We start from the raw sequence: 24,322 nt of genomic DNA, 5'->3' as shown, positions 1-24,322 counted from the left end.
TTGATGAACATAGCTGCACCATTGTTTGGGGCATATATATTTATGATTGTTATGCCTTGTTGGTGTATGGTTCCCTTAATCAGTATGTAGTGTCCCTCTTTATCCCTTTTGATTAACTTTGGCTTGAAATCTATTTTATTTGATATGAGTATGGACACTCCTGCTTGTTTCCAAAGTCCATATGAGTGATATGATTTTTCCCAACCTTTCACCTTCTGCCTATGTATGTCTTTTCCTATCAAATGCATCTCCTGTAGGCAGCATATTGTTTGGTCTTGTTTTGTGATCCATTTTACTAGCCTGTGTCTCTTAATTGGTGAGTTTAAGCCATTAACATTTAGGGTTATTATTGAGATATGGGTTGTTGTTCCAGCCATATTTGTTTATTTATGTTACTAAACATGGTTTGTTTTCCTCTTTGATTATTCCCCCCCCTTTACTGTCCTACCTCCCACTGTTGGTTTTCATTGTTATTTTCCATTTCCTCTTCCTGTAATGTTTTGCCGAGGATGTTTTGAAGAGATGGTTTTCTAGCTGCATATTCTTTTAACTTTTGTTTGTCATGGAAGGTTTTAATTTCATCTTCCATCCTGAAGCTTAATTTCGCTGGATACACAATTCTTGGTTGGAACCCATTTTCTTTCAGTGTTTGAAATATGTTATTCCAGGATCTTCTAGCTTTCAGAGTCTGTGTTGAGAGATCAGCTGTTATCCTGATTGGCTTGCCCCTAAATGTAATCTGCTTCCTTTCTCTTGTAGCTTTTAAAATTCTCTCCTTATTCTGTATGTTGGGCATCTTCATTATAATGTGTCTAGGTGTGGATCTCTTATAATTTTGCACATTCGGCGTCCTGTAGGCTTCTAGAATTTGGGATTCTGTCTCATTCTTCAAGTCTGGGAAGTTTTCTCATATTATTTCATTGAATAAATTGCTCATTCCTTTGGTATGGAGTTCTATACCTTCCTGTATCCCAATGACTCTTAAGTTTGGTCTCTTAATGTTATCCCATATTTCTTGGATGTTCTGCTCATGGTTTCTTAACAGTCTAGCTGAGCTGTCTATGTTCTTTTCAAGTTGAAATACTTTGTCTTCATTGTCTGATGTCCTATCTTCTAAGTGTTCTACTCTGCTGGTAGTATTCTCAATTGAGTTTTTAAGTTGGTTTATTGCTTCCTGCATTTCTGCCAATCAAAATCCCAACGGCATTTCTTGTAGAAATAGAGAAAGCAATCATGAAATTCATATGGAAAAATAAAAGACCCAGAATAGCAAAAACAATGCTAAGCAGGAAGTGTGAATCAGGCGGTATAGCGATACCAGACTTCAAACTATACTACAGAGCAATAGTAACAAAAACAGCATGGTACTGGTACCAAAACAGGCAGGTGGACCAATGGTACAGAATAGAGGACACAGAAACCAATCCACAAAACTACAACTATCTTATATTTAATAAAGGGGCTAAAAGCATGCAATGGAGGAAGGATAGCATCTTCAACAAATAGTGCTGGGAAAACTGGAAATCCATATGCAACAAAATGAAGCTGAACCCCTTTCTCTCGCCATGCACAAAAGTAAATTCAAAATGGATCAAGGAGCTTGATATCAAATCAGAGACACACCGTCTGATAGAAGAAAAAGTTGGCTACGATCTACATACTGTGGGGTCGGGCTCCAAATTCCTCAATAGGACACCCATAGCACAAAAGTTAATAACTAGAATCAACAAATGGGACTTACTCAAACTAAAAAGTTTTTTTCTCAGCTAAAGAAACAATAAGAGAGGTAAATAGAGAGTCTACATCCTGGGAACAAATCTTTACTCCTCACACTTCAGATAGAGCCCTAATATCCAGAGTATACAAAGAACTCAAAAAATTAGACAATAAGATAACAAACAACCCAATCAACAAATGGGCCAAGGACCTGAACAGACACTTCTCAGAGGAGGACATACAATCAATCAACAAGTACATCAGAGAAATGCAAATCACAACCACCCTAAGATACCATCTCACTCCAGTAAGATTGGCAGCTATTATGAAGTCAAACAACAACAAGTGCTGGCGAGGATGTGGGGAAAAGGTACACTTGTACATTGCTGGTGGGACTGCAAATTGGTACAGCCAATTTGGAAAGTAGTATGGAGATTTCTTGGAAAGCTGGGAATGGAGCCACCATTTGACCCAGCTTTTCCCCTTCTTTTTCTATTCCCTAAAGACCTAAAAAGAGCATGCTACAGGGACACTGCTACATTGATGTTCATAGCAGCTCAATTCACAATAGCAAGACTGTGGAACCAACCCAGATGCCCTTCAATAGACGAATGGATTAAAAAAATGTGGCATTTATACACAATGGACTATTACTCTGCATTTAAAAATGACAAAATCATAGAATTTGCAGGGAAATGGATGGCACTAGAGCAGATTATGCTAAGTGAAGCTAGCCAATCCCTAAAAAACAAATGCCAAATGTCTTCTTTGATATAAGGAGAGTAACTAAGAACAGAGTAGGGACAAAGAGCATGAGAAGAAGATTAACATTAAACAGAGATGAGAGGTGGGAGGGAAAGGGAGAGAAAAGGGAAATTGCATGGAAATGGAAGGAGACCCTCAGGGTTATACAAAAGAACATACAAGAGGAAATGAGGGGAAAGGGAAAAATAATACAAGGGGGAGAAATGAAGGTCAGTAGAGGGGGTAGAGAGAGAAGAGAGGGGAGGGGAGGGGAGGGGGGATAGTAGAGGATAGGAAAGGTAGCAGAACACGACAGTCACTAGTATGGCAATATGTAAATCAATGGATGTGTAATTGATGTGATTCTGCAATCTGTATATGGGCTAAAAATGGGAGTTCATATCCCACTTGAAGCAAAGTGTAAAAGATGATATATCAAGAACTATGTAATGTTTTGAACAACCAACAATAAAAAAAAGTAAAAAAAAAGAAACATAAAAGTAGCTTACTGTACAGACATATGCATGCTCATGTTTATAGCAACACAATTCACAATCACCAAGTTATGAAACCAGCCTAGGTGTCTGTCAACATATGAATAGATTTTTTTTAAATGTGGCACGTATACATAGTAGAGATTTTTTGGCAATAAAGAAGACAAAAATCATGTCATTTGCAGGAAAATGAATGGACCTGGAGCACAACATGTTAAGCAAAAAGACATACTCAGGCAGTCATGATTATATACTTCTTTTCACATTTGGAAGCTATGGAGAAAAAAATGGAAAAAAATAAGGAATCTCATGAAAATAGAAGGGAGATCAAGTGTAGGGGAAGGAGGTAAGTGGTGGGAGGAGGGGAAGACAAGGTGAGGTGATAAAGATTGAAATTAATCATGTTATGTCGTGTGTGTGTGCGTGTGTGTGTGTGTGAATATGCCACAAGGAAACTGACTATTCTGCACAATTAATATGCATGTGTAAAAATATAAAAATTCAATTAAAAGGAAACACTGGAGATGTGATTCAGTGATTGTTTGCCTGGCATGCTCAAAGCCTTGGATTCAATCCTTAGCACTGCAAAAAACAAAGAAGTAAAAATGAAACTGTCAATATTGATTATAACAGTTAATAGTGGACTAAGTATAATCAGAAACACAATCAGGCAGGATTTAAGTCCCCTTATTATTGTAGTAGACAGTGCCAAGAACTTCAGGTAGGTTTTCATGTTTATTCCCAAAGAAACAACACAACAATATGAGGAAAAGAAAGTGGAGGAAATGGCTTGATGGTAACTTTTCTATCATTTCTCCTTCTCTCATTTACCCCATGCAGCCTTTTAATAATGCAAGAACTGTGCATTAACCTTGTATTTTTCTGACTTTAGCTCCTGGCACATCATATGGCTTGCCTCCCCTGAAATTACTGAGTGAGGATCAGTCATTTCACAATACTTTTTCCACTAAATAATTTTTATGTGTTGTAAATTTGAGAGCAAATTATTTTATATGTGAAATATCAATGTTATTTGTAAAACAATCTCACTGAAAAAAATCAAAATCCATTTAAAAATGTTGCCTTGATTTTTAAAACCAATATACAAAAGTTAACTGATGAGGACATGTAAGGTGACTTCTTGCAGAGGAAGATAACGTATAGAGGTCAGCCATCATCTGTCAAGTAAGATTTTTCCCCATTGTAATTATTTTCTGCAATTGAACTATTTTTATTTATTTTGTTTTAAACTGCAAGCAGTTTGGATTTTCTCAGAAAAGTTAGCTGAAGTCATTTTTTGATTTAGGAAAACATTGTAATGATAAAAATACTTTGGTCAAAGTCATATCAATGTATAATTTAGAATTACTGATTTCAAGATCACTAGGAGGGACACCATTCATCATAACAATGTAAATAATGTTCATCATGAATATCTTTATTTTTGCTGGTTATTAGGTATATGAAGAATATATGGATAGGATTTAATAATATTAAGACAGTTTTTACTATTACTTTAGTAGAGTCTGGGTAGAAAGAAGATGGGCAAGAAAGTGGACCCTTTCCCTACAAGGAGACACTAAGAAAAACAACAATAATAGGTGAGTCCCTACACAGGAGCTATCAGGAATAATGTGCTAAATAAATTTCAACTATATTCTGGTTTGTAATTCATTTTTATAATTCTTAAATAACAGAATTCAGAAAGTTTTATTAAGCATTGCAGTCTACTTTTAGCTAATTGTAGGAGACTTCAGCAGGGCCCTCTGCCACCTTTGGTATAGATGGGCAATGGAGAAAATTTTACAGTCAAAGGAAGCCATTCTTAATTTAGATTGTAAGAGTAAATGTGTAGTTTAGACCAAGCCTGAAAAGAGAAGGTACAATCAAAATAGATGCATAAATATTGAAAAGTTATATTTAGAACTCACTAAAATACTTTAGTCAGCAGCAGGAAAACAGTAGTCAAGCACTTGGGACCTATGAAGAATGTCAACTGGGCATTGAAGACAGTGATTTCTAAAGATGTAGAAACAGATTTCTTAGTTATATTGATTTGAAATTTCAATATAAGGTCTAATTATAGAAAAGATAAAATATAAACAAAGATTATAGTAATAGCATATGCTATTTAATAATTTACTGTTCTTATGGCATCCGTAGTACATAATCTCTCTTATTATGTACGTCTGTGTGTATGTAAACATAGAATATATAAGAGTAACATAGACATATTATGTAATATATAAATCACACATATATGATATTAAAATAATATTATTGTTATATAGTATATGCTATAGAGTATAATAATGTATAGAATATAAGATGTATATAATAAAATATATTAAGGATTATAGTAAATATCAACCTTTTTAACTAATGAGAATTTAAGAAAGTATTAGTTTTTAAAGAAATCAACAAAACTAAATTTTCAAGAGTGATGGACTATTATTGATGATTGCTATTGACCATTATTTATAGTTCTATCCAAGGTAAAATAAAATGTCAGCATGTTATCAGATAGTTTTTCATTGTCTTAGTATGATGACTTAACCAATTTTCTGAATGTTTATTGATTACTGTTTTAGTTCCTGAACTAACTAGCTGTGTTTTGGAGAAAACTTCTCACAAGAAAAAAGGTGGAGATATTTAAATTAGAATTAAAGCCAGAATTAATTATCGTGATTAGTTACAGCAGCAAATACAAATTAGAAAATAAATACTTAGCATATTTATGGTTGTGTAAGAATGGCCTCTTGCCAGAGACATCTAAATCCTCTATGTGCTTGCATTTTTTATTATATGTTCTCAAGAGCCATTCAATTGTAAGAAGCACTTGCTTCTGAGTAGCAGAAATTGAACTCACTTCACTTTTGCATCCTTGTATGAACCTACTATACTTACTTGAACCTGTAGTTAAGCATTCATCTCCATCATTTCACAAAAACTCTCCTCTCAATTTCTTCACATTTTTGAATCCAAAATCAAGTAATCACCTTTATCTTTAATCCAGCTCTTCACCCCTTCTACTTGACAGTTGTCTTGTTTTCCTTCCACCCTACTGTCCTGCCCATTCAAGTCCCATAGTTATGCCTTCTTCACTCTCCCAAATTATCAATATGTGAAGTTTTAAGAATTCATCCCTCTTACACATCTCTGTATCATTGAATTCTCTGGATAGCCATCAATTTTATGACTTTAAACACCTGATTACTATATTTAATTGCATACTCATAACGTCTATATAGGAAAACTCAAATGTGACAAGTCTGCAACCTGATGCCTGACTCTGAATCCCTTGTAATTTTTCTTCAGCACCCTTCAATCAAATGCTGTAACAAAAACTTTGATGAACTTTCTTTCTTTTACATCCAGAGTCCACTCCATCACTATCATGGAAATCACGATTATGTAACTCAAACAAATGTCACCTGCGCCCTGCCCTGGATTATAGCAATAGCCTCCCACTGATCTTGTTTCTGCCCTAAAATCCCCTCTTTCCAGTCTATTCTGCACATAACAACTAGTGTGATTTTTTTTTTTCTGAAAAGCAATTTAAATGGTGTTACTTCTGAGACAGAACTTTTATATTATCTAAGGGCATTTAAAAATAAATTCTCAAATCATTATTATGGACTACTAAAAGTTCATTAATCTGGGCTGAATTTTCTTTTTACAAATTCATTCCTATTGGTTTCCCTGGCCTGTACATTTTGCTCATATTGGCTACCACCTAAGCCCCCTCCCTGCTCTTTGTTTGTTAACTAGCTTTACTGAGGTATAATGGAAGGACAGTCGCTCCTCCAAATCTGTGGATTATGCATTCATGTATTCAACCAGTTACATATCAAAACCATTTTAAAGAACTGCATATGCACTGAACATGAATAGACTTTTACTTCTCATTATTCTCTAAATATAATACAGCATGACTACAATTTGCACAACATTTGTGGAAAATTAGGTATTATGACAAATCTAGAGATGATTTAAAATATGGGAAAAGATGTGCCCAGGTTACTGGAAATACTATACCATTTTATGGAAGGGTCATAATTACCCCTAGATTATGACATCTGTAGGGCAGATATGGAACCAATTCTCCTCAGGTACCAAAGGGTGGCTTATACAGATAGATGTATTTATTTAATGTATACAATTCTATGTGTTTAAACATTTGCAAACGCCTGTGATACCCATTACTCCAGTCAGATTATAGACACATCCAATATGTCCCAAAGTGTCCTTGTGCCTTTCTTCTACTTTTTGTGATAAGAATAATTAACAAAGGTTTGTCTTCTTAAAAATTTTTAAATAAACATAACATATTCTTAATTATATGTCCTGTCATATGTATTGGATCTGAAGACCCTATTCATCTCTCATAAAATAATTCTCTATTTCTCCACATCATTTAGATTCTATTGATTTCTATTGTATCCTGGGCTTCTATGAATATAATCATAAGTAGAATAATGGAGTATTTTGATTGGTTTATTTCCTCCAGGCTCATCCATTTTGTCACAAATGGCAGCCTGAATAGGCATCTTTTTGAAAGAATCTAGGCACAATCCTGCTCCAGGACATTCTACAGCATCCAGGAAGTATTCCTTTAGATATTTTTTATCACTCATTCACTTGAAGTTTCTGCCACATCATCCCAGTGGTTTTAACTATTTCACCTAAACTTGCCCTGCCTTTCATTCAATTTCTATCATCTTTTTTTCAATGTTAATAATATATAAACTTATATATTGAGACACTGAATTGGTTTTTGACTATCTTCATGCCACCAAATGTAAGTTTTTTGAAAGGAAACCTTTTAATTTGTTCACTATTGATATCACCTATGTTACATTCTTATTTTTATTAGCAATGAGTATATGTAAACTTATGTTTATTCACATAAAAACAATTATAAACTTAAGTTTATTCACAATTTGTAGACTGCAGGTGTATGGGCAGATGGTATATGTGTACAGGCATATCTATGTATGTCTAATGTATGTATGCATACATATGTATGTGGGGAGAGAAAGAAAGAGAGAGAGAGAGAGAGAGAGAGAGAGAGAGAGAGAGAGAGAGAGAGAGAGAGAGAGAGAGCCTATCTAAGCCAAACTCTGCCTGGTTTATTTTCTCTTCACTTTTTTTTAATCTATGTGTATTATTTTAAAATGTTTTCATTTTCTTTCCTAGTTTTCTCAATGAGAATTAGGGAGAAAGTGAGTTTTAAGATGATAGCACTGCGATGGACAGCTTTTTGCTCCTATTTTATTTAATCATAATAAAATTGAGTCATTTTAAAGAACACATCTTTTCTGTGTAAAAAATATGTTTCAGAAACTATATACCATATTAATATGATATTTATGTCCATATTTTTTGAATATATTTATAATATGCACCAGTTCTAATAATTGATTACATATTTCCTTATTTTTAATTGATTTTTATATATGACAGCGGAATGAATTACAATTCACCTTATACGTATAAAACACAATTTTTCGTATCTCTGGTTGTATACAGAATATATTCACACCAATTTGTCTCTTCATACATGTACTTTGGATAATGATGTCCATCACATTCCACCATCATTTCTAGCCTCCTGCCCCTGCTTTCCCTTCCGCCCCTCTGCCCTATCTAGAGTTCATCTATTCCTCCCATGCTTTCCATCCCTACCCCACTATGAATCAGCCTCCTTCTATCAGAGAAATCATTCAGCATTTGTTTTCTTGGGATTGGCTAACTCCACTTAGCATAATCTTCTCCAACTCCATCAATTTACCTGCAAATGCCATGATTTTATTCTATTCTATTGCAGAGTAATATTCCATTGTGTATATATGCCACATTTTTTATCCATTAATCTACTGAAGGGCATCTAGATGGGTTCCACAGTTTAGTTATTGTGAATTGTGCTGCTATAAACATTGATGTGGCTGTATTCCTGTAGTATGCTGTATTTAAATCCTTAGGGTATATACCCAGGAGAAGGACAGCTAGGTCAAATGGTGGCTCCATTCCCAATTTTCCAAGGAATCTCCATACTGCTTTCCCTATTGGCTGCACCAATTTGCAGTCCCACCAGCAATGTATGAGTGTACCTTTTCCCCCACATCGTCACCAACACTTATTGTTATTTGTATTCATAATAGCTGCCATTCTGACTGGAGTGAGATGAAATCTCAGAGCAATTTTGATTTGTATTTCTCTAATTGCTAGAGATTATGAACATTTTTTTTCATATATTTGTTGATTGATTGCATATCCTCTTCTGAGAAGAGTCTGTTCAGTTCTTTGGCCCATTTACTGATTAAGTTATTTGTGTTTTTAGTGTTTAGCTTTTTTGAGTTCTTTATATACCCTAGAGATTAGTGCTTTATGATGTGTGAGGGGTAAAAATTTGCTCCCAAAATGTAGGCTCTCTGTTCACCTCACAGATTGTTTCTTTTGCTAGGAAGAAACTTTTTAGTTTGAATCCATCCAATTTATTGATTCTTGATTTTAATTCTTGTACTACAGTCATCTTATTAAAGAAGTTGGGACCTAATATGACATGATGAAAATTAGGGTCTATTTTTTCTTCTATTAGATGCAGGGTCTCTGGTTTAATTCCATCTTCTAAGCTCTTCTTTGATTTCTTTCTTTGGGGTTCTGTAATTTCATTACATAGATCTTTCACCTCTTTTGTTAAATTGATTCACAAGTATTTTATTTTATTGAAAACAGGTAGTTTTCCTTTTTGAGGATTTGTTATGTATATACAGAAATGCCTTGGATTTATGGGTGTTGATTTTATATCCTACTAGTTTGCTGAATTCATTTAGTAGTTTTGAAATTTTCTGGTGGAACATTTTGGTTCTTCTAGGTATAGAATCATATTGTCAGCAAATAGTGCTAATTTAAGCTCTTCTTTTCCTATGTATATCCCTTTTCGTTTCTTTCATCTGTCTAATTGGCCAGTGTTTCAAGAACTATGTTAAATAGAAGTGGTGAAAGAGGGCGTCCCAGTCTTGTGCCAGTTTTTAGAAGGAATGCCTTCAATTTTTCTCCATTTAGAATGATGTTGGTCTTAGGCTTAGCATAGATAGTCTTTATGATGTTGAGATATGTTCCTGTTGTCCCTAATTTTTCTAGTGTTTTGAACATGAAGGGGTGCTGTATTTTGTCAAATGCTTTTTCTGCATCTATTCAGATGATAATATGATTCTTATCTTTAAGTCTATTGATGTGATGAATTACATTTCTTGTTTTCCATATGTTGAGCCAACCTTGCATATCTGGGATGAATCCCACTTGATCATGGTGCAATTTCTTTTCGATATGTTTTTGTATTTGATTTGCCAGAATTTTATTGGGAATTTTTGCATCTATGTTCATTAGACATATTGGTCTGAAATTTTCTTTCTTTGATATGTATTTTCCTTGTTTGGGAATCAGAGTTATATTGGCCTCGTAGAATGAGTTTGGAAGTGCTCCTTCTGTTTCTATTTTCTGAAATAAATTGAAGAGTATTGGTATTAGTTTTTCTTAAAGTTCTTGTAGAACTCAGCTGTGTATCCACCCAGTCCTGGGCTTTTCTTGGTTGGTAGGCTTCTGATGGCATCTTCTATTTTATCTCTTAACATTGGTCTGTTTAAATTGTATATATCATCCTGATTAATTTGGGCAAATCATATGACTTAAGAAATTTGTTGATGTCTTCAATATCTTCTATTTCATTGGAGTACAAGTTTTCAAAAAAATTTCTAATTATCCACTGTATTTCTGTAGTGTCTATTGTGATACTTTTTCATCATGTATGTTAGTAATTTGAGTTTTCTCTTTCCTTCTCTGTTAATGTAGCTAAGAGTCTGTCAAATTTATTTATTTTTTCAATGAATCAGCTTTGTGTTTTGTCAATTTTTTCAATTATTTCTTTTGTTTTGATTTCATTGATTTTAACTCTAATTTTAATTATTTCTTGCTTTCTACTTCTCTTGGTGTTGATTTGTTCTTTTTTTTTCTAGGACTTTGAGATGTAGTGTTAAGTCATTTATTTGTTGACTTTTCTGCTTTTGAAGAATGAACTCCAAGAAATGAACTTTCCTCTTAGTACTGCTTTCATAGTGTCCCAGAGATTTTGATATGTTGTGTCCATGTTCTCATTTACCTCTAAGAATTTTTTAACCTCCTCCTTGATGTCTTTTGTAACCCATTGTTCATTCAGAAGCATATTGCTTAGTCTTCAGGTGTTGGAATAATTTTTATTTTTATTTATAAAATTTCTAATTTTATTCCATTATGATCTGATAAAATGCAGAGTAGTGTTTCTGCTATTTTGTATTTGCTAAGAGTTGCTTTATGGCACATTAATTATATGGTATATTTTAGAGAATAATCCATGTCCTGCTGAGAAGAAAGTGTATTCTCTTAATAAAGGATGAAATATTGCATATATGTCAGTTAAGTCAAAGATATTGATTGCATTATTAAGATCTATAGTTTATATTTTAAACCTTTGTTTGGAAGATCTATCCAGTGCTGAGAGAGGTGAGTTAAAGTCACCCAAGATGATTGTATTGTGGTCAATTTGACTCTTGAACTTGAGAAGAATTTGTTTGATGAACATAGCTGCTCCATTGTTTGGGACATATATGTTTATAATTGTTATGTGTTGTTGGTGTATGTTTCCCTTGAGCAGTATGAAATGTCTTCTTTATCCCTTTTGATTAACTTTGGCATGAAGTCTACTTTATTTGATATGAGGATGGAAACCCTTAGCCTTTTCTATTTGGCTTATTTCACTTAACATAATGGTCTCAAATTCCATTCATCTTTCTCCAAATCACATAATTTCATACTTCATGAGAGTCATGATTTCATATGCTGAAGAAATGTAATATATACAATACATATACACATATATGTATATATATATATTTCTGAGAGGTACTCCAGAAAAAAAAATGTTTGTTCTCTTTTTTTATTATTTTTCCATAAAGATATTGTGGCTGAACATAAACTAAATAAACTGTGTGTAATATTTTCTTTAAAACATTATGTTTTTTTGCCTTTTAATAATAATGATTTATTTTTTCTCTTATTTTTTTTCTCCTGTGTAAACTATATTTGGATTAAAACATTTATGAAAATTTCTTATGGACTCCAGAGTGAAACAGCTTCTGCAGCCCAAAACAATATTTGGGGTGAAACAAAATTGGATTTAACGTTTAACAAATCATTTCTTTATGAGACATTTCAGTTAAACACTCAGCATTCATCTTTGTTAAAATGAGACAGCACAGTGACATTTTTAAATTAAAAAGAAATTATCAATATGCTAAAAAAAGAAGTTGTTACTATTCTGCAGAGAATTTTGTTAGGAATTTTGTGAAATGAATCACACCTTCTTGGTTGGAACACATCATTCTGATGATTTGACTTCACCTTTAGCTCTGAGGAATATCACTACAGAAGCATCAACCTTTTCACATTAATATCTCTTTATTGCAAAAATACAAGCAGCATGTACTCCTGAAATGCATACTTAGGCAATATTTTCAAAATTGGTACAAAAACCTGAAGGAACATTTTAAGCAAGTGTAAAGATGGGAGAATACTTTAATTAGTAATTTAATTATTATATATGGCATAAATCACATGAATAAATTGGTGTGAAATTTAATTGCTAAAATGTAAATAACACTTTAAATTGATTTCATACTTGTATATCATATTTATAGTGCATTAAACATATGCATGTTAGCATGAATACATTTTAAATACCTATGTGTATATATATATATATATATATATATATATATATATATATATACACTATATATACTATATTTAAGATGTGTGTTTGTATTGATGAGAAAACCATTGAAACTGTAATTTAATGTTGTTTCTTATTCATTTGTACACCGAATTAAATGTATTTTATCCAGTAGGCACCATAGAATGCATACAAAATACATTAAATTAAAAAACTGTGAAAATAAATATCTTTAAATATAGATTATTATCTTCATACAATTTCCACTAAGTAGGACACTTTGTTATATTACACAGCATTCCCTACTCACAGTCTATATTTTCTGCTGGTTTTTTTTTTCATTTCAAAAATCCTCCAATAAAGCAATCAAATAAACAATAACAAAGCCTTTAATGTTTCAGTGCCTAAAACACTGCTTTCTTTTGGTAGGCATCTGGCAGGACTGGGAGAGATTCTGGACTGCATGACTGTAACAGAGATGTTTGATTTTTACAGTAGTGCAGCAGATATTTGGGTTAGATTATTCAAAGTTTATACATTTCCTCTGGGAATTAGGTTCCTATGGTGAGAATACACATCAAAATCAGAGAAATCAGGATCAGCTAAGCAAGAGATCTGTCTTGGTAATGGGCCTGCATAGGCTTTTCAGTGGGCACATACATGTGTTTCTACACATTTACTTTTCACCAACCAGGCAAGGATGAATATGAGAGGTAGAATGTTGGTTAGAGAAAATTCAAGGACAGTTTCATTTGAAATTCTGCTTTAATTCTAAGGATAAACTTTATCGTTACTTTTATGTGCTAATTATCATAATTTAATACTAAGTAATGACATTTGAATATATACCTAGGTACATTATATGTAATTTTTACACAGAAAAATATTGGTTCTCTTAGACTCAAAAGGCTTATACTATGGCCTGAAAAAAAAAATCTAACTTTCTGACAAGTTCACACATATTACAAGCACCCCTGATTTTTGGAGTACAGCTTGAGAATCAGTGTTTCAATGACCAAGCAATAACAAAAGAAAGATTTGACATGTTTTCTTTATCATGTTTCTAAAAACATATAGAGATTGTATATGTTACAGATTCAGATAAAATAAAATAATTCAGTAAAACAATTTATTTAAAAGATACACTAAAATCTGATATATATCTTCTAAGGGTCTAAGAATTTCAAATGTGGAGCATGAAGTCACACTGTTCTGAAAACCACTTGGAGGGAACCAAGAGAAAGAGAACTCTATCTACCCAATTACCCTGATTCCTTCCTGTCCAGGATGGGACCTATGCAATTTATCTTCCCAGATATTCATGACAGCAATCTAGGCACTAGATTGTACTTGCTTTTTTCTGTCTTTAATGCTCAATTCATTTGTAGTAGTGTTGCTTCTACATATAGAATATTTCTGCTGGATATTCACCTATATCTCTCTCTACTGTTACCATAACAATCTGAGGCATCATTGAAGATCTATTCCTCTTCGTTTTCCATCATCTAACATTCATTTTACAAAGAAACCAGAATCCCTTCATTTACTCATTAACATATCTCTTCAATGAACACTCATTAAAGATCATCATGAGGTAGATATGACATCAAAGGGTTAGAATAACATAGTAAGCAAAAACTAGAACCTTAGCTTAAGGAGTAAAAAGGGAGTTACTACTATTTCTAGGGATGGTCATTTGAGAATTGTTGAGATTATGTTTTGCAGCTAAGAATAATTCATAGTATTAAGCTTATTTCTTACATTTTAGAAAAAAAATTCTAACAGAATCACCTTGAGGTCTATGTAACAATATTATATTAATTGCACACTGTTCTTGGTTTGAGTGTTTGTCTCCTCCAAAACTCAAGGTGAATTTTAATTGCTATTGTAACAGTATGATGAGTTGGTCCATTTAAAAGGCGATTAGGCTGAGTGGGATTGACTCTGTGCTAGAGGAAGATTCCAGTCCCCTCTTGCTCCTTCTTGCTTTATTGCCTTCCATCACCAGAAGAGCAGCAAGGATATACTCAACAGATACTGGCCTTTTGTTTCCTGGATTTCTCCACTTTTAGCCAAAAAAATTCTGTTCATTATTAATCACCCAGATTTAGGTATTCTGTTGTTTTAGCATAAAATGGATTAAGACATATGGCATCTCAAATTTGTCTGTCCACAGAATATGATCACTGCGATAAAATAAAATTTCAGCACATAAAGAATTGATGACAGCATGTCAACACAATAGCTTGTGTTTGCTAATTTCATAACTTCTCTGAAGTCCAGATTAAATTTTAAAAAGGTTTATACCTATGGCTGCCTCTGAAAGCATTGATGAGCCAAATGTTCAGTAAAAACAAAAGTCATTTATTTCAAGAAAGAAAATAGTTATTACAAATGGGATTTCAAACTTCACTGTGTTCTTTTGCCAGAAGTTATGATAATAATCATGTAGCCAATTTCATGAAATTATTGTATGTTAAATATTTCCAGAATTTTCCTTTGTCAGCACTGTTTGCAAAGATAATATGTATTTATAACACTTCCAATACCAAATTACTAAGACTGCAAATATTTTTATTCCTGGGTTAAGGAAGAATGTAAACTAATTACATATATGTTTATACTCAAAATATGTACATATATATGTACTACATACTTAAGTGATTATAAATGTAATATGAATACATATTTATACATTCATCTTCTTATTCTGTTTCTAGTCCTCCATGAGTAATGTTTTTCTTTTAGAAATAATAGCTGGTGATCTCAAAAGGTAATAATTCATCTAATGGCTAAACATAGGCAATTCTAAAATAAGCAAACATAATGTTAATTACTAAGCATTATTAACTATTCATAGCCTGTTTATTTTTTATATATTCATGATCAAGTATGATATATTTTAGTACATTCTGGAAATTTGGGTATTGTCATAACTTACAAAGCAAAATAGAATTATTGTTTATATTGTTAACAGTGAAATGCTGATTGGTAAAATATGTAAGAGAGTGAAATATTACTATGTGTTGTATCTTAGCTGCGGAAAAGACATTTTTGCTTTCTTATTTTCTAAACAAATTACATTCCCATCTACCTGAGCTATCCCAAATGTGTAGTAGAAAATGAACAGTATTTCAACCTATATAGAAATAGATTGTTAATGACATTTTTATAGTATAGTTGCTTCCTATTTATTTTACTTACTCCAATACAGATATTCTTAGTTACTGGGTATATATGTGTGTGTTGGGTGACAGGTGGAGTCGTCTTACATATTGTTTAGACAGCTGAAATTCACACATTCTCCATAGAGATTATCTGTTTTCTGTAATCATAGAGAATACTACTGCCTCCATTTCTAAAGTCAAGGCCTAGGGTGTCCCACTGTATGTTTTTTATACCTCTATTTGAAGACTCATCAGTCTTCTTCTGATGATTCAAATTCTGTTCCAAATTAGTTTCCTTTAGCAAGTCAGACATCTCTCAGTTAGCCATGCTTTCCGTCCTTCTCATTGACAAAGGAATCTACCTGCATCTCACCCCCATCTGTGGCAGGATCACCAGTTTCCAAATAGTTTCCTTCGGAAACCTTCAAGAGGGCAGCAGGAAAATTTGAGGTGACTTTATTGCATGTTTAAAGTAATATCCTAAAAAGCTCAACCAAACAATTTGTTTCTTAAATTCATTCTGCTGCTAAAATGTATTTGATATTGGCTGAGTTTCAAATAGATGTGGATCAAGTAGCCCCAAAGGCATTCTCTTTCCAGGGTTTCTACTTTCTCTATTTCTTTGTAGTACATTTATTCCTCTATAGCTCATTGTTTAAGAGAGAAAATCTAAATCTAGTTGTTTAACTGCCTGTCTTCACCCTCTTTGTTTCTCACTCCATCTTCTTTACATTGTTTTAAATAATTGTTTTGTAACCAAAAAGATTGCAATTTAGCTATTCTATATCCTCTAGACCACAGAAGGACACAAACATGTTATCAGATTTCCATATAATATTAACTTTACCACCCTGGCTATCCCCATTCTATTTCTCAACAGTAGCCTCATATTATAACTATCTGGAAATCTTCCAACATGAGCATGAGCCATGGATCTATACCAGACTCTGGAATTCTATTTTTAAAACTCTGGTGATTTTAACTTTCAACTAGAATTAAAGATTTTTTTTTGTTGTTGTTGTTCTATACCATGACTGCCTCCTACCACAGAAGCAGAAATACTGAAGTCTTAGTTGCTAAAAATGCAAGGAGGATCTTGAAATATATTTTGAGATAATCCTTTCAGCAGATCATGTAAAGTTTGACTCTTGATAGGATTAGCAGATGAAAATTTTAGAGAAAAAAAAATTATATTCGAGAGGTGCTGCTCTGGAATCCTCACATTATGTTAATCTTAGATTTATATATTTCTTTTTTTTTTTTACCAGATGAATTTTCTTCTAAGAAATCTAATTGTATTAAAAATAATTCCTGGACTGGGAATATAACTCAGTAGTAGAGCACTTACTCAGCATGCACAGGATCTGGGCTCAATTCCCAGTACAAAAACAAAAAAACAAAGAAACAAACACCCAGAAAGTTTCTCAATTTCTTAAAAATAATAATAATAAAGAAAGATAAATCTTTGCACACAGTAAAAATATATAATAAATTTGTAAATTGTTTCTCAAAATAGATGTAATCACACCAAATGTATTTATTAACAAAGTATTATAAAATAGTACGATAAAAGTAAAACATGCAATCTCATTGATAACACCAACCAAGTTGTCAAACACAATAAGAAGGATAAATTTGCCATATATGGTGGCACAAGCATATAATCCCAGCAGCTGAGGAGGCTGAGGCTTGAGGATCTCTAGTTCAAAGTCAGCCTTAGCAAAAGTAAGGCACTAAGCAATTCCATGAGAACATGTCTCTAAATACAAAATAGGGCTGGTGATGTGACTCAGTGGTCATGTTACCGTGAGTTAAATCTTGGATTCCAAAATTATATATATATATATATATATATATATATATATATATATATAGAGAGAGAGAGAGAGAGAGAGAGAGAGAGAGAGAGAGAGAGAGAAATTGTCACCAAAACGTTGAATGTTTTTAATGAATTATAATGGCTAATTGACATTTATAAAATGAAATCCCTATAATTAGCTGTATTTTTCTCTTATGATTGTTTTCAAGTGTTTTTCTAATGCGCAGTTACATTTAGGTAATATAGGTCAGAAACATTTGCTTTCAGTTTGTTTTATTTTTTTTCTTGTACTCAACACTGATTGACTGAGTTCATCTTACATTATCTCAGCCTGATAAATGATGGATATTAGAAAGGAAGCAAGAAGACTTGAAATTGATTGGGAGAAAATTTATAAAAATGACAACCATTCAGATAGTAGAAATTATTATTTTTATCCAAAGTTTGGTGAAAACTCAAGACAAAACCTGAAGTTTAGTGCTGTATGAATCATGAGTGGCTTTAAATAAGAAATGTCAAAAGAGAACAATAGAATGATGACTTATGTTTTATGATATAGATATATGCATACTTGGGACAATCATTTGAGGTTTTGGAGGTTCTAGAGGAGCGAATGATATGTTCTTCCTTTATTCTAAGAAAAAAAATTCAAAGTAATTTGTTAAAACAGTAAGAAAAAAAGCACAATTAAACTGAACTACACAGCACACAAGCACAAATAAATGAATATCTCATAGAAGATATCTGAAGTGACTTTATTGTGTGTGTGTGTGTGTGCGTGGTGTATTCATTTTAAATTAACCATTAATTGATATGTGCTTTTATTCCACAGGTGAATATTTACACAAAAATATCAAAAAGTAATTCATTTCTCCAGTGTCCTATCGCTGAACAGCAGTTTAAATTATTAGTAAATGTTCAAATTGAGGAATAAAGCTATTTCATTTCTATAGCAGTAGAAGTCCCTGCAGGAATAACACATTCCAACAACCCAGCCTGACCTTGACTTCCTCTGGGGCAGAACAAAACAGCAAGCAGCAAGGTACTGAATCCTGACTTGCTGAGGTGGAGGGCAATTCAGTGCCTTTTGGGAAGTATTTCAGCCACATTGCAGCCACTAAAGCAAAAATCAAGATGTTTGAGGGACAGTAGCAATAAGGCAATCATTCCCTTTTCTATCTCTTCACAGCACCAGTATGACAAATCTCTTACAGCGAAAATAGCTCTGAATTGCCCACAGGCTGCCAGGTGAGAGGACAGACACTGTGTGGCTTTACTTTAAGGCAGATGAACAGGTGAAATGGTTTAGAGGAAAATCTTTTCTTTTACCTGATGCTGATTCTCTGATCTTTTTTTTTTATAATCTCAGTGACTAGAATTCAGAATGATATAACTTTACTAGAAACTATTTTATTCATCTTTTCACATGAGAGAATCAATTGTAAGGTGTGCAATTGAGAATATATGGATAATTTACAATGATGCATAGGACTTATTATTACACTTGACAATTTTGAATTCTAGAAATTGTGATCCAGACAGGCCAAAGAAAACCACCTCAACAAAATCCTATGTGTATAGACACAAAAATAGAGCTCTGAAGAACTTAAATAAAAAGCTCTGTCCATAAAGCAGTTACTGATGGAGCTACTGTGAGATACATAGGTGTCTGGACTCTTCAGATGAATTTGTTCCACATGCAAAGATATATTTCTTTAATTTCCTCATGGATACATATAAATATAGTAACAATATGTTCTTTTATATTTAAAATAACATTTCCTTTAACATTCCAGAGATTGGATAAATATATAACTAGCAAGAAAAATGAGGCATGCTAGTTAATTGCCTTTAAACGTCCACATTCATCAAATGTCCAAAAATATTGCTACTTTCCAATAAACATACATATTCTAACCATATTATTAATTACCCAAAGGGAGGACACATAAAAATTAAACCAGGTCAGTGGGTATAATGTGATACTGTTCTAGGTAAGGGGAGATATGGTTACGTTAAAATACTGAGTTTATTATTATGTAAAACTATGTTTTAAAATAATAAATCAACTTTTTGTGTACATAGAGAAAATAATGATTGCATTTAAACTGTCATTTTTTTGCAGAGTATTGAATTTTACATGTGTTAATAATATTATTTGCTTTTCTGTGCCAATGCCTGTGGCCTGAGCTGTTGGAACTGTTAGCTAAAGAGCAAAGTAAACCTCACCACTCCTCCCACAGCAGCAGGCAGCACAGAGTAGAATAAGACTCCACCTATGGAGGAGAAGGGCATGAAAGATAGCACAGAAATTTGCCTTGCAATTCCGTGTTTGGTCCTAGCACAGTAAGACCTTGAAACAAAAAGAAATCAAAGGGCCTTGCATGATGTCAAGACAGACTCAGGTTTTGACCTGCATCATTGCCAGCCATGAGTGGTCATGGGAGCCCTCAAATCTCAGAGACTGTGCACATCCTTGTGACTGTGAGACTCAAGGATCATCCAGCTAGTGTCAGCCATGGTAGCCAAAGGACTGTCGTGAAGTACCATCTAAAAACCTTAGACAGCACAGCTATCCCAAGCCAATACTTATATTGACAAAGCCTTTAGAACTGCTCTGGAACCAGACAGACTTCTTCACCATAATAGGATGTACTTGGGGTTTAGCCTGCATCATCAATATCTATAGCATGGGCAAAGATGTATTCCTAAGACTATGCACATCCTTGAGACTTAGATCCAGGTGTAATCCAGCTTAGCATGGTCTTTGGTGGTCTTTACCAATCTCAGACATCATACTGTAGAGCAAGACTCGATTTGCTAGGAGTTGGACAGTATAGTAAGCCTAGGACTTGCTTTGGAATTCAGTGCTTAGCTGGCAAAATCTAACACTGATCAGCTTTTAATGGCTCCTATCCTCAGATCAGTGTCTGCGGACAAAGTCTTTGGAACAGGTGTGGTGCCAGGTTCCCCTAACTGATGGCAGTGTTCCTGGGTCTTGAGTCCATATTAACTGTAGGCAATCCCATAGACTGTGGGTTGTTCCAGCTGGTATTGCACTGGACTTGGTAGACTATAGTAGGCTCAGTGCAAAACACAGCATTGTGTAATCAGTGGCCACAGACATGACATAGGGGCATGGAGTACATCCCTCCATATTGAGTCTGCCAAATGCTGGCAGAAAACAAATCCTGTACTGCTTAACCATACCAGTAATTACCTTAAGAGGCTTATAGAAATAGATTGCACTTTTTAGGTAATTCCCAAGTTCATGTTAAACAAGACACTGATGGTGGATTTGGGACAAATTGATCTTGGAGTTTCCTCTAGTGCTGAAACAGTGACCACTCATCAATGGTGAACTCCCAACAAAACTGTATATAAGTCATCATCCCATGCTGAAGTGAATACATGCTCAAAGAAAACAAGCAGAGCAGCCTGCTTAGAATTTTTGAAAGGCAGGATAAACAAAGCCAGATTATGATGACTGGAATAAAAATTTAATCATTTAGTGCCCAGTTGACTTCACACACCAAGACATATCAAGAGATTTGAGGAAATCATGACCTCAGCCAAAGTTCAAAATAAAGGATCATAGAGAGATCAGATATCAAACAGTATGCTGAAACTCAGTTTAAGTCAGCTGTTTTAAGGAAATACAATGAGCCTGAAGAAAACACAGAGAAATAGTTCACATTCCAAAAAAGAAACTTTAAAAAAGAGATGGAAGCAATTTAAAAACAGAAATCCTTGAGATGAAAAATATGCTAAGCAAAATTTAAAAATGCAATAGATTGCATAGAAGAAAGAATTAGTGATCTCAAAGACCAGCTATTTGTGAATGCAGCCTTGAAGGAGAAAAAATGTAATATATAGGATTGAAGGAAGCTTACAAAAACTTTGCATTATAGGGATTTAAGGAGGAATTGAGAATGTCAAAGGGATAGAAAGCTTATTCAAAGGAATCATTACAGAAACTTTCCCAAAGCTAGAAAAAGAGACAAATAAACATATATAGAAATCAAAATTGCTATTTCTATGCTCTCTCCATCAACTTTCACAGAGTGACTTTACATTTATTTCTCTTGTGCATTTCTTTTATTGTTGTTGTTGCTGTTTCATATGCAGACAGGTTGTTTAGTGAACTTAATCCAAATAAAACCTAATTTTCAAGAGTTATGTCAAGCCATTATCAGACAGTAGGTAAACTTTTCTATGTTTATTTGTTTTTAAAGTATCCCAACCTTAGGCTTTTAATAAATAATACTCTAAATTGTCCACCCTCAGCCAGTTTCTGCTTCTTGAAAGTATCCAAGGATTTTGGAATCAGGTGTTAACAATATGGATAGCTGTCATTGGGTGACACATTTTTTCCTTAAAGGGAGAGAATTCCCTAGCCAAACCCCCTCAAAGATGTACCCCTATCCTGAAGAGAAGGGACATAATGAATATATAGATTTTACACATTTTAAGCTACTATAATATCATCTCATGACAAATTGATCAATTGTAACAATGCTATCTACCAGAACATTTTGGAAGTGTATCTCTCTATCTGGCCTGATGCCTCAGAGTGTTTTCAAATGTGAACCTCTGGCCCTTCAAAATAACAAGATGGATCCCCCTAAATTCCCTTAGCTTATTTGTATAGAATATATAGTAGGCCAAGTTTAAAAGAATAAGGAAATATAAAGATCCTCAGAATAACCTAAATGAGTTTGACCTTTATGAAACCCTATAACTAAAATGTTATAATCTATTGAAAACCATATTAATAGCTATTAAAACACTCTTAAACAAACATATACATTTCTAAATACTTACTTTACTTAATGAAACATATGTGTAACAACAAATCTTGTGCTCTCAGATTCCTAGGAAAAAAACAAGAGAACTACTTTCTCAGATTTGCCACCCTAGCAACACATTGCAGAATTATTTTGTGTGTTTATAAAATTAATGCCAACAAATTTAGAAAAAAATCAATACTATTCCTGATGGATGTTAATGTTCAAACCAAACAATGGTAAATTTATATGTGTGCCTTTTTAGTAAGAAAGGAATATTTTTTATATTTCTATTTATTTAGACATTACCAGAGTGCTAGTAGATCTAGTACATACCAGGAGAAAAAGCCAAGGGCTGATCATTAAGCTAAATGTTCATTAATTAATCCCTACATAATTAAAGGCTAGTTTCTCCCTTCAACATCCTCCCCAAAGCACAGTTTAATTATTATGAAAAATTGATAGCAAAATAAAATACCCACAATTCATTTATAAGCATTGAAAAATGTGATCATTTCCCCCTACTTTTTCTTATGTTAAATAAATCTGATTTTATGGGACGGTCAAAGCTATGCCTTTCATTTATATCCAAATGAGTTCTTCAGTCAGTCTTTGTAGGTGATGCTTAAATTAGAAAATGCTTTAAAGTAAAGCAAAAAAGGCTATCATATCACTAGCAAAAAAACAAACAACAACAAAAAAATCAAAGTTGAATTGGTAAACATAAAGCACACTAGAAAAATGAAATCTATATTAACTTCATGTCTAACATAATCACTATTTTAAATGCATCTTTATACAGTGTTACAAAATCAATCTTAGATTTACAATTGACAGTAAAATGCAAGAACATTAAAACAAACTACATTATACACATTATATACTTATTTAATCCATAACCCTGGACCATTTGTAACACACAGATTTCTATTTCTTTATGTTTCCATGGTAGTTGAAATCTAAACTGCTTTCTATAATGAGCTACAATCAGGAGCTGTACAAATTTGTCAGTGATGAATGGCATACGAAATGATGGCCGTCCCAAAAGATTATATTGCCCAGTGACTTTGTAGATGTCTTTGCCTGTGTAAGTACATGAGGCTGTTTGTCTGATGATGAAATTGCAGAAGGACTCATTTTTCAGAATGTGTCCCTCATCACTAAGCAATGCAAGCATGTATGTATAAAAATGTATTTACATTTGATGAATATAACATTGATTTAAATATTTAACACTTAATACATTTGAGGACATTTAGACAATCATCACTTGTATAATATTGTTTTCAAGACACCAACACTCATGAAAAGGCAATTAAATGAAATTGTTTTACATCAGTCATTGGTTTCAAACTTTGTTTATGATGCTTTTTAAATATATTTTGCTAAGTATCATCAAAACCTCATCCCAGAATAACATCTTTAAAAACTAGAGATCAGAGAAAAATTATAAAATATATATTCATATTTTACATTCTACTATTCAAGTTAAGAAATGTCAGCTTTTTATGAAAAAAAAATTTCTTACCTGTTTGTGAGCATGGTCATATGAATTAATGTGGTTGTCAAATTCCTGATGCTTATAGTACTGCTTATCACAGAGTTCACAGTAAAAATTAGCCTTCAGATCTTCCAGAGCTTTTGCTATGGTATTCTCCTTCTCAGCATAGTCCTAAAAAATAAAATTTCAGGGAAGTTAACTCTCTCCCCTGAAGTTTACTGTATTTTGACAGTTGTCAACTTCAGTATACTCATGAGAAATAGAAACAGAATATAACAAAGAGAAAAATAAAGCAATTGAAATTAAAAGAAATTATGAGCTTAAA

At 33.1% G+C, this 24,322-nt stretch overlaps 1 protein-coding gene across 1 annotated transcript in view; it reads right to left on the bottom strand.

Moving 5' to 3' along the window:
* Znf804a (zinc finger protein 804A) overlaps window positions 1-24,322 on the bottom strand; it is a 304,351-nt gene that overhangs the window by 56,170 nt on the left and 223,859 nt on the right. The window contains exon 2 of the mRNA XM_046447589.2: window positions 24,025-24,168. Within this exon, the coding sequence (XP_046303545.1) occupies window positions 24,025-24,168 (144 nt within the window). The remainder of the gene's footprint in view (window positions 1-24,024; window positions 24,169-24,322) is intronic.

This window comes from Marmota monax, unplaced genomic scaffold (genome assembly GCF_021218885.2).
Source record: "Marmota monax isolate L192 unplaced genomic scaffold, Marmota_monax_Labrador192_F-V1.1 WCK01_AAM20220418_F8-fsc00007, whole genome shotgun sequence".
NCBI lineage: Eukaryota > Metazoa > Chordata > Mammalia > Rodentia > Sciuridae > Marmota > Marmota monax.
This window is presented reverse-complemented; position numbering and strand designations above follow the sequence as displayed.